General features: G+C 37.7%; 1 protein-coding gene across 1 annotated transcript in view; it reads right to left on the bottom strand.

Moving 5' to 3' along the window:
- Positions 1–1,721: 1,721 nt before the first annotated feature.
- TRIQK (triple QxxK/R motif containing) overlaps positions 1,722–12,576 on the bottom strand; it is a 62,327-nt gene continuing 51,472 nt past the window's right edge. The window contains exon 4 of the mRNA XM_065832167.2: positions 1,722–6,969. Coding sequence (XP_065688239.1) covers positions 6,856–6,969 — 114 coding nt within the window. The 3' untranslated portion in view covers positions 1,722–6,855. The remainder of the gene's footprint in view (positions 6,970–12,576) is intronic.

The following is a 12,576-nucleotide window of genomic DNA, read 5'->3' as shown; positions in this document are numbered from 1 at the left end:
GGGAAAAATTACCCCACATAAATTGGCTAACTTTAAATATGCTTGTGGTGTGGGTAATGATATGAAGTTGCTCTACTCTCTTCTGTGTTCAGTACATCCTGTTATTACTGGAGTAGCAGAGACACAGTGGCACAAAGGTGAAGTACTGCCTGAGAAGAGCAGCTTGAGAATGGCTATGATTACTGAACAGGTAACCACAAATATAATTGTCTGCCTTTTAAGAAGGAATAGTCACAAGCTCATTAGGGCAGTGAGAACCTATGGTACTGTTGTTAGAATGCCTTGCTTAAGTAGACAACCATAGCATCTTAGCTCATCTTTATTTAAAAGAGAAGCTGAAGGAAGCTGTCTAAAAGGAAGCAAGTAAAAAACCTGACTTTCACCGTGTGGGCTGCTCTGAAGGCTCCTCAGGCAGGAAAGGCTAAATAAAGCTGCCCTGAATTCAGAATTTGCTGTCCTTCCCAAACCAGAGCAAATCTTACTGTATTACAGAGTCAGAACTACTGGAGGTCTCTCCAGCTTCAGCCAGGTGAGAGCAGGGGTGGCAGGTCACTCCCCAGCCCCCCCTGCAAAAGGAGAACGTCTGCAGCTTTCCTACCAAAAGCAGTAGGCATGAGTCTGGCATTCTTTGACTGGAAAGCAGTCCCACAGACACCAAGGGAAACAACTACACAGGAACAAGTTTTGAAAGGACAACAAAAGACAATTTTTCTGGCAACTCCCTGAGAACCTAATAAATAAAAGTAAAAAGCCTGTACATCTCAGCTTCTATTTATTTGTGGTAACAAATTAGGCACCAGTGATGGCAGGAGACTCGCCCTGTAGGTTGAACTCTGCTTTGTTCTTTTTTGTAGCCTGTCCAAAGCAATCCAGGACCACAGCTCTACTCTAAACACCAGCAGCTCCCCACTGAGCACGGGTGGTGCTTTAGGAGTGCAGAATCAGCAAAAGGGCTCCCCCACTTTTCTCTCCCTGTCCCTCCTCTGTGCTGATAGTATCAGAGAAGTATCAGAAGGTGTCTCTAGAGAAAAGGGGACATCAGTACCTTTACATTTAACTCAATAACAGACTCACAAAGTTACTCTAGCTTCGCATTATGTGACATATTTTACATGAAGGGAACAGCAATTAACCTGACTTATGCTTTGTGTAAATACCCCAAACTCCATTTATTCCTTCCTTAAATAAATGAACAATTAATCCAATGAGAAGCTGCTTCATTTCAGACATACTTCTGTTCTCTTGCTCTCTCTTTTTTTTTTGACACATGAAAAGTAAGAAGTTGAGGCAGCTCTGATTTGATACCAGAATTAGCTTTCCTTCCACCCTCTTCTTCTTGAGCAACACAGTGAGTTACAAGGTGGGTGTCTTCTGGAAGTATCAGTCTTTTTTTTTGTTTGTTTTCTTTCACTCTCAATCACAGAGGAACAGCAATAGGAGAACGACATCATTTTGTCACTGAACTCCACACTCACCTCCTGTGGCTTTGCTCTTAAAAATTCCTACAATCTCTTTGTAAAATGGCAAACTCCAAAGACCTATATGCTGCTCAGTTTTTTCAAGGTTCAGCAAAACAAAGCTCTTCACAGCTCACATTTATAACTGACCTGAACAAACAACTTCTAGGAAGAATTTGGACAAGACACAAACTGTGCTGCGGGGCCATCAGCTTTTATCTGCTTTTTCAGTGATTCAGAATAAGACAACAGAGTCAAGCCCACTGTTTGACTAGTCATGTATTTATTTGCGGTTTTAACATGCAAAACCAGTATAACAATTATAGAAGTTAGAAAAAATTATAGCACTGAAAAAAGCATTCATGCAGAATGAAGCTTCTACTTGAACTATCTTTCACAATCACTAGTTAGTTGATTTGTCCCAATATTTATAGTTCATCATTAAAACTGCCAAAACTGGCAGCTACCAGGATTGTTGTCTCAATTAAGGACAGTAAACAGATTGTCCCTCTTTTTTTTTTTTTAATGAAAAAAATCTAAAATGTAATACTTCACAGTTTAACATGTTTATTCATTTAAGCGAGCTAAAAAATAATGGTGTGACATCTGCTTGAGAGACACTGGTACCTAACATTTTGGCTGTCTCCCCACCAATTTGGTTGTGATTAAGGGGGTATAAAAGAAAGACTAGAGGATTCTGACAATTAAATGCATTGATGAACTACAAAAATATTTTTCCACTCTTGGAAAAGTGTAGAAATCCATCTACACAAGAACGTATTACAGCAAACTAAGAGGAAAGGGAAAAGTGTTGCAAAATATCTCTGTTGGCTTTTTTAGGAAAAAATATTGTAAGCATAAGATCACAGACAATCTTTGCCAGTTTATTCATCTCATGGATTCATTTCCCAAAGTGCAAGCATAATCCACTAGAAAACCTTTTAAGAAGCAGTTCCAGCATCACATTTCTGCTGTCTTATTGATGTGCCATATTGTTATTTTCTTAGTCATAAGCACCAGTAATTATTATGCTACTGTAAGTAAAACTTGAAACGCGATCAAGATCTGTAGTATCCTGTTTGTTGGCACTCCAATTTGCCTAGTCTGCATTTCAAGTACAGCCCTTGACTGAGAATTGTCCTGGATGCATTTGACCTTCACCAGCTGGCACAGTTGTGCCTTATAGGCACAATCCTGTATCAAAGCAATATGGATCACCACTTTACTGGGAGGTGATAGCAACCTTTTCTTCCCTGAAAGGGCAGCATTCAAAACTTGGCTCTAAGTCAGCAGATAAGCTTCTTCCATGATGGCAGTTTTCAGGGAAATGGGACAAGTGGTTTTGTAGGACTTTCACTGTGCCTTCATTTAGTAGGGTTGTTTAAAAACTGTTTGTTTTAAAACAAAACTTGTTAGGTCAACTGCTCTTGATGACACCTAACCAGATGAGTTTGTTGTGTATGCTTGCAGTTACGTGTTGCGGCACAATCTCGCAGTCTACCTGTTGTCCCTGCTACAGCTGGTCTGATGCATGCAAGGAGCTATGACAGATCCTGAAGCACATGATGTCTATATGATATGCAACAGTGAACTTTAAATAAAGCATTCGTCAAGAAAAGTTTAAACGTATCTCTAGGGTCCATTAGGGAAATGCTTAACATGCCTCCTAAGATTCCAGTAAAATATGTTTATGGACTCTAGGAAACAGAATTAAAGCCTTTCCTTGGCAATGTTCACCAGCAGCTCTAGTAGAACTGCTATATTGAGGCTTCTGTCCTGAGATGGTCTACAAGCTGGTTCTGCTTCTGCAGGATCAAACGGAAAAGTGCTGAGGAAAGACTTACTGAGCAAAATCACTGCTGGAAGACTGGTGTACGTTCCTAGACAGAGACTATTCTAGACTATCCACTCCCACCCACACCATGCGGACCTCTTACAGGCATCTCCTCAACAGCCTCTGCTAGAAAGAAATTCAGTTTACACCACAAATAGAGAGCAACAACGATACTGTAGTCTACCCCTTCACCTAGAGATGAATATACTTGAAAAAACCTGTGCCATGAAGACAGCTTTGCTGTGTAAATTGGTTGATCAGTAATCTTTCTTTGAAACAACTGTGTAAAAATATTACTTTTAGACTAAAGTAAATCTGTCTGAAGTTGATGGGAGCTACACAGGACAACTTGGTCTGCAGAAAGAGATCTGCTCTATTGGTGTTGGGTAGGATGCCAAGGAAAGTTCTCTTCATTATTGTAGTATTGAAAATATTGTAGTATTCAAAGGTTACAGTTAGTTTTAATATGGAGCTAGAACTGCATACAATTATCCAGATTTTCTAAAACTGGTGAGTATCACTGCTCACATTTGAACGTTGTGCTGCTTAGATTGCTTTAATCTCATTTCAAATGTATATATAATTCAGTGTGACACATCTGACATCAATAACAGCACAAAAATAGTAAAAATACATTTATTGCTAAAATAGACACTGAGCAACTCATACAAAGAGAGGTGGTCCAAAAACCAATCTCAGATATAATAAGGGCAAAATAAGCCACGTTTGCAAGATTAAAATGAGTCTCTACTTTAAAACATCAGGCATGGACAATGTAGTGCTCCAGAAAGCAGAAATAACTTCAGGTTGGATTCCGATTTCCCCTTGGAGTAAATCAGTTGTAAATTCAGTGAACTCAGGGAAATAATAAATTAGTAAAGTCAGAATCAGACCTCATTGCTAATACGGTTGTGCTTGTGCCTTTTAGAAAACCAAGGGTGAATAATTTGAGGAAAATTGGGAGCTTTTAACTTTAAATAACTATTGACATAGTCTCATTAGAAATTATTGTACTGATAAAAGAAAAAGTGTATTTACTGCAATATTTACCATGTATTTCTATATGCACTGAACATCCAGTTTATCTAAGCAAAAGGAAATTTTCCTGTTACAGGATAATATCTTTCATGCAAGTGGAAAGTTCTAACCTAACTGAAGCCAACAGACAAACTTGGAACTGTGACACTTGTGGGCAATATGGACCCAGAAGCCACAAATCCAGGAGGCTGTTTCAGTCACACTTATATGTGCTTTGGATTTTGTTTGTGAGTCATAATTATGGGAAATGCAATCCTCCTGTTCTAGGAATGTCATGTTCATAAATTTGACAGTAAGAATAGCTTGCTCTTTAATGTAATAGATTGAGAAGGCAGGTTATGAGGCAACCGGCATGGAGGGCATAACTACGCATCTTTCTCAGACCACACATTACTCAGTGCACTACATGCAGACATTGAGAAAGAAATCCTTCCAGCATTTCATGGAGCAAGAAAATTGCTCATGCAAAGCAACGGGAGAGGTCTGCAGCTTCTGTGACATGTGGTGTGGCACTGATGAAGTGAAAGGCATGTCACATCCAAGGAGACAGCTTGTGATATGCTTTTCTCTCCACTGAAAGTCGGGCCATGTGTCAGATAATGCTTCACTATAAAGGCAACGTGTTGCTAGGCATTTGGTTATGTGTATGAGTATTAATGGACTATAAGTCATATAAATACCTAAATGTTAGCATTTTGTGTCTGTAACAGTCATAAGTAGAAAATGAGAAATATTTGCACTTACATGTTTATGCTTCTCTTTCATATTTTTCTTGGAAGACTTGTACTCTGAATTTCTAGAGGAGTTGTTTTGCATTGCATAAAGTGAATGAGAAGTATGACAGATAAGAAGTGGATCCTTAGAGACTCATAGTGTATATGGTCATAGTTACTGTATGGTTTAAATATTAACTGTATTGATCTAAGTTCCTTAAGTGGTAATAATGGGACTGTGTCAATTTAAAATAAATACATTCTCCATTATAATATTTGCTATGATTTGTATCTCTTTGTCTTAAAAATCACTATATGAAATTTCAGTCAGGCATTTATGGAACAAGTCAGTAAACATCTCAGTTACAACTAAACCTAACATTCAGCCCTCAAATCGGTATCAAAGATAAAGCCAAGCTAATTTGCTAATATAATTTCAGTATTATAACTTTTCAGGAAGCCAATCTGCCTAACTCTCTTGACCCATTCAGCACCAATGGCTCTACACTTTTCTTGGTATCAAAGTGAATCCGAAGCAGAGAAAGACTGACCACATTTGTAGAAGGATCAAAACTGAACCTTTAGAACCAAAAGCTCAGCAATATGCCAAAGCCAAAGTAGAACAGGATAAAGCCAGAATTTTACAGCCTCCTGCAGCTGCTTTGTCATCCCAACTTCTTCAAGTGGCTTGGTGTTATCAAAGGGATCAGAAATGTTATCTACAGTGCATATGCTGAAAGGTACCTTGCAAGAACTGAAGGATGTCATGGAGCCAAGATTTTCCCAATTACTAGTACACATGAATAGAAAAAGATTTCTTAATACTTACAACTTCTTACATTAGTTCGATGATTAAAATGATTGTATAACAGGAAAGTCGTTTTTTTACAACATCCCCCTAACAGGTAGAGCAAGTTGATACCACGACCAGCAGGAAGAGTATAATTACAATTCAATTTTGACTTTACATTAATAATAGAGCAATACACTAATTAAAACGAACATCGACTGAACTTTCTATTTACACTAGTTCAGACAGCACAGGAGGCAAAGAACTGTGTTTCAGAGGCATATGCGAATGTTAGAGCTTCTGTCATCCAGGTGCCATTTCTGACAGAACACATGTGTGCTGAACAGTTGGCAAAAGAATGAAAAAGATTACTGCAGATATATGGGCACACAGAATCTGGGATGACACAAAATCAAGTCCATATAGGAGGTGACAGACTGCTTCTAAAAAGATTTTTTTTTCCTACAATTTCTTCCATCTTTGTGCGTGTGCACACATGCACAAGAAAGATAAAAAGGGAGAGAAAGGATCAGGGGTTTTTGATAGATTTTAAATACAAATCAAGAAAAGACTTTTTATTTGGTATTTCTGCTTTCTTTTGGGAAAGGAAAAGGAAACTAATTTGGCTATTAGGAAGCTTTGATTCCTAAATTCAGTCAAGGCAGACTCTCCTCCAGTGAAGTCAGCATCAATACCCATGATAATAACAGCACCTGTTTTTTGACATCAAAGTTCTCTGCCTGAGAAAAAAAACAATGTAAACAATAAACCAAACAATAAACTTCATGTATTGTACTGCTGCTCCTGGCTTTGGCGTTAACAAAATACACTTGCCAGGCACAAGTGTTCTTCTTCTATTTTGGAGATCTGGAATGTAAAAGTGACTGATGTATTGCAAAATTTTCTTATGAATTTAGACTGCAAGAAATGGCATCATTTACTGTCTCACAGTGAAGGGACTGTGTGTTCCTATGTAGTCTTTTTCAAGCTGAAGAAGTCTTGATGATAGATTCATTGCATCTGCTAGTTTTCATCTGGATCCAGATCGAGGTCAACTTCATTGGAAATGTTAAGATAAAAGAAAGCATAGAAAGCCAACAAAAATACCAGTATAGCTGCAAGGACGAGGGCAACTTCCTGTAGAAATAAGAGAAAAAACAAAACAAACAAACAAACTGTTAGAAAAAGTACAATATTTTCAGATAAACCAGGAATAAATATTTAACTTTTATAATGCACATTAAAATAGCATCAGATATATATAACTGTATAATTTCTTCCCTGTGATTACCATTTCAGAATGCTATAATATCCATTTACTTAATAAATATTTTGGTGAGTCTGATATGCTCTCAGAGAGAGGATATTTGGCTTAAAAATCTTTGGTCTGACCTAGAAATAGGAGCTTTATGTACTTTTATTATGCTATTCCTTCTTTTTTAAAAGAAAAGGCAGAATTCACAAACCACAGTTTTGAACACAAATTTAAGTTACAAATTTACACTGTGAATTTTGATGTTTTCTAGCAATATGTTACTGCTTTTTGCCAACAAATTTGTAATTTTTTAATGAAGCAAACACAGTATGGTGGAAGTCAATGAAAATTGCTACCTCTACCTCCCAACCTCCTGGCACGCATTACAATATGGAGCTACAAAATCCTTCAGAATTGGATGAAACTTTTCTTCCTTCCCCTCCACAATAAGGCAAAAAGCACAACGATTTGCACTTGCACTTGCCTCTCTTCCCACAAAATACTGCAACTTGCTGCATCTTCCTTAATTAACATAAAAGAGTCTTCCCAAGTATACATGATTTATAGCAGCTTTCAGAAGCAGAAAAATGTTTTTGCATGACACGTCATACTCTTTATGTGACTGCCTATCATCATATTCTATCTTAAGGCTAGACTCTCTTAAGCTCCAACTTTAGATCTCAGATATAATAAATCTCAGTATGATCATCCTCTTTATAACACTACTTCTTTCAAAGTCACAGTATTTCACTTTTTAAGGTTTTTATTTTCCTGGAAAGCACAGCACATTTCGTGTAGTGTTGACTGTCATTTTACCAAAATGAAAGAAGAAAAATAAATTTGAGAAAAACCCTTATGTTTCTTCAGCTCACAACAAGTGTCACTTCCACAGCTGACAGTACGCACTGCTTCATTCTCTGTCATCAGGATGTATTTTTAAAATCATGGACTGAGGTGCTCAAAAGCAACAGGTTAGTTTGTAATCCCCAAAACTGTTCTACCACTACAAAAAGAAGCAACAACCTCCCCTCCAAATCTCAGCTTCATGTGAAGCTACAAACCACCTGCATCAGAGTAATTCACCTGCATACTTAACAGGAGAGCAGAAAAACAGTTCAATGAGCTTGTAGCAACTGATCTGAATTGGTACAGAAGACGCTACATCATATCTGCTCTGCTAGTGTGACTGAAAGGAGATGTCTAGACCTCACCTAGACAAGCAGTCACTCTTTACTGTCCGAGGAGAGAATCTGACCCCCTTTGTTGTAAGATTCATTGTGCCCTCTAAAAGAGGTCAGCTAAATGCCTATTTCTCCCCTTGGAGTAGACAGGGAGTGGAGATGACAGCTCAGGTGTGGAGACCTACACTGCATCCAGTATCTCCAGATTCACGGAGGCTTTGTGACCAACTTAGTGTGGCCACTGCCATGAAGGAGTTAAAATTGTGTAAGCTTCGTTTTTAAAGTCTAGCCCATAATCTGGCATTCTTCTATAGAACAGCACTTCATTTGCATTTACATGAATGCATTATATACTTTATCAGTATGTTGGATCAATAATTCAACATATGTCATCTAATAAACTTTGAAATACTACTGCCTAGTTGGCGTATGCTCTATGGGAGTCTTTGTTCTATAGAAACCTTTGCTTTACATTTTATATAGATGATTAATTGAGATGTACTTTAAATTTATTTTACCACATTAAAATTGCTCCTGTAAATTTGCTGAGGCTGTTTGCTAGAGATTTCCACTACATTTTCCTCTTAGAGCTGTATCATCCCTTGAACCTCAACCTGCTGATTTCACATGATTTGATTAAAAAAAAAAAAAAAGTACATCTAATTCACTAATATATTAAAGGAAAGTGATTTTTGCTTTGTTGCAGTTGCAACACGTCAGTATCTCACAAAAGGGCATGGCAGCATCAGACAGGTTTCATTTATTTCCTTGTATCCACAGCTGTGCTCCCAGACCCATCTGGCCACACAGCTACTAATCTTAAGAGGATGTAATAAACAAGTGACATACAACTGCAAGCTCCATCTGCTCAGGAGAGTGGACAACAAAACCGTACAATGCAGGCACCGTTCACACTTGACACAGAGAGCAAATTCATTCAAGGATTACAAAGTTTTTTCCCTTGTTTGGATGCAATGCTTGTCACACTTTCTGCTATACAATACTTTCACCTTTCCTTTCTCCCCAGTCTCCCTCATGAAACTCTGCGGTAGCAGCAGCAAAATTTTGGGTGGAACTGGGAAAATCTTGATTCTTAGTCTCAGGTTGCCCAGTAACTGCTTTGACAGGAGTAGTTCTTTAATTCCTCTGCCCAAGTTTTACAGTGAATACCACTGAGATAACAATACTCTTTTCTTTACACAGGCATTAGGAACTGGGTGGATGGATCAGTTTTTATTAACCCTAGGAATGAAAAGCCTTATTGATATTCCAGGTTTGAGAATTATGCAAGGACCTTAATTTTGAGATACTGAAAGTGGCAGAGTAACAAAAACCTAAAATAAACAGCCTAACAAAGGACACCTGGCTCTCAGCTAGCGATGTGCTGTCTCTTAAGAATTGCATCCAGTTTATGAACTTTTATAAACATAAATTTTGCAATGTAAATAGAAATGAGATGCTACACCACTGCACTGTCTTTGCAACAACAGTATATATTGTCATTTTAATTTGCTTTATACTGAGCAGGCTTTGCTATTTGTATTTTAAGCCATGCATAGAAACGAAATGTTAAAATACTCCCCACTCGGCATATATAGCTCCCTTTCTCTTGCACTTTATAGATCATCCCCATCATCCCTCTGCGAAATCCATTTACTCAGAGGATTTCACCATGAATAATTAACCAATATAAAGTCCTATAGAAATAAACTAAAAATGATCACAGGGCTTATTTTTCCCCCTTTTATAACATGGTACAGAACACTAGGAAATAATACCCCTGCTCTCAAATCCCAAAGTACAGTCAAAGAAGCCTTTAAAAGGAACAGAATCTTCTGTTATCTTATATTTAGAATAATGTCTGTAGAACCCTACTGATTTCAGCTTGGTTAGGGTTTTCAGAAACTTTTCCATAAAGGAAACACATGCCATTACAGCATAACGTAGACTTAATTCTCCTATCATTTTTTGTCATTTTTATGTCTCTCGTGCCAAAATACTTGGATAATGTCCTCGGATTCACCCTGATGGAGAACATTGCAGAGCTGGATCTAAACAAGATTAATCAGGAGATGAAAAAATAGGGGTGAGGAAAAAATGTTGGCTACAATAACACAAATTTAGACACTGTGTATGGCAGCATCATGTCCTACACATACAGAGAATATCACACTTTCAGGAAATTTCAGATTTTTTACGTACTTACTATTGTCCTCCAAAGAGGATCATACTTCTTTTTATCTGAAAGCAGCTTAAAATTAGGCAAAAGAGTACCAGAAATTGCTGTCTTTGAAATGCTAAACTATCCCTAGCTATTTCTGAAAAGAGATTAAAAGACAATCATGCTGACCAAGGATACATGTAGAAATAAAACAAACATATGCAAACTTGACAATGAACTTTTTTACCCCGTATAATTTCCAACTGGAAGACTTTATCTGGACATTCACTGTAACAATCTTTTAGAGTTTCAACAAAATCATATTTAAAAATAGATGTTTACTTCCTTGATGAAGGATATTCTACATCCAATATATGGTGACAAAAATAAGTTATTAACTTTCAACTGTAATTTTGATGTTACAGATTTCTGATTGTAAAAATTTCAGATGGAACAAAGATCATTATTGACTGAAATAATGAGAACAAGGTAGTATTACAGAGTCATCCAATACATCTGGCTATATGGTCATGAAGCAACAGGATTCATTTTAATATAGCTAAATGCAAGATAAAATATAGAGTATCAAAGATGTAGATAGTACTTACAAAGTGGAGGACTCTCTTTTGAAAAACTGTGACTCTAAAAAAATCTTTGCATTTAAGATCACAGTCCCTCAGTGTGATCTCTGGATGTGCAAAGGCAGAGAGATTTCCAGTAGGGAGATGACTGGTATTTATTTTGTCATAGAGAAGAATGAGAGGCAGTTTGGTTACAGCATATAACTATATATGTCATACACCTGTATTTAAGTGAGGCGCTTCACAGTATGGGGTCCTTCTGTCTTGTTTACCAGAACCTCTCAAGGTCCAGCTGTGGTTAGATAAGCTCAGTCTTTAAATAAGACGCCATTTCCTAGGAGCAAGAATGACTGAACGTTCCAGTTACCTCTTGGGGAAAAAAACACCAAAACAAAACAAAACCAAAAAAACCCACTTCTATAGCTGTGAGGCTTTTACAGCCAGATCTCTCAAAAAAGTACATTTTTATCTATTATTGGGAAGAATACTTCAACTAGGGCTTGTGTGAAAAGGAGGTCCTGACTGCCAGCCTTGGGGTTGGCGACCTCAGCCCTCCAGACTGCTCCTCTCTTTCAGGGCCCTGGGAAGACTGGGATTATTTACATGGTCACTGCTGTATTCCCGACCCCTGAAGCGGCAGATTGTTTAATGGAATTACACCTCAAGCTTCAGTGCTTCAGACTTTTCTATAAAGGAGCAAGTGAAGTTTCCTTCTTTTTCAGGAAATTTTCCTCCAATTGTATTGAGTTCATTTGTGGAATTTGAAGATTTGTTGCTGTCAACTATCCTTTGAAGTGTTAAAGATTGGTCATAAGCAGAGACCAAAGCCTGAGAAAGATGCACTACTGCTCTGAGGTGGTACAGAAAATCCTCCTGAGCTCCTGCTTGGTGCATCTTCTTCATATGCTCAAACCACCATGATTACTGTACTTACATGTAAGGTCAGGCCAGGGTCAGATAGGAGCAATCTGATTTTGTTTTTCTATTTGTATGGGTTTTTTCAACTGCCTTCCATTTCAAGGCCAGGTACCAAAGTCTGGCTACTGGGATCACTGGGAATATCACACTTTGTTCACTGGTGGCACATTAAGCTTCTCTGCTCTGTCTGTGAGGCACATAAGCTGGTTTGAAGACCCAGTATTTTGGCTGTTATAAAGTGCTTCGACTTCCTAGAAATTATTTAGATGAAATTTTATGATCTGTAACATATAGAAGGCCAGATCAAATGATCTAATAGTCCCTTGTGGTCTTAATTTCTGCAAAGCTATGAAACTATATTCCCAACTTATCTTGGCAAATGTAGTTCTCTAATTTAACAGATTACAAACAGCATGAAATCAGAGAATACCCTTTGCCAAAATACACTAGGACTCTCTTGTCGTCTATTCATACATAACTTCTACCAGATGAGGTAAACTCTTGATAATGAGCTAGCTAGCTACACAATAGAGTAAGTAGATAGGAAAAAAAATGACAGACAGTAGGCTCTCACATTTTTAGGAAACATTTTTTCCTTAGCTCAGTTGATGTACTACATTGCTAATAATTCTCTGTGGAGTGGTATTC

This window comes from Patagioenas fasciata, chromosome 2, assembly GCF_037038585.1.
Source record: "Patagioenas fasciata isolate bPatFas1 chromosome 2, bPatFas1.hap1, whole genome shotgun sequence".
NCBI classification, from domain to species: domain Eukaryota; kingdom Metazoa; phylum Chordata; class Aves; order Columbiformes; family Columbidae; genus Patagioenas; species Patagioenas fasciata.
Note: the sequence above shows the minus strand (reverse complement) of the source record. Positions and strands in the feature narration are given on the sequence as shown.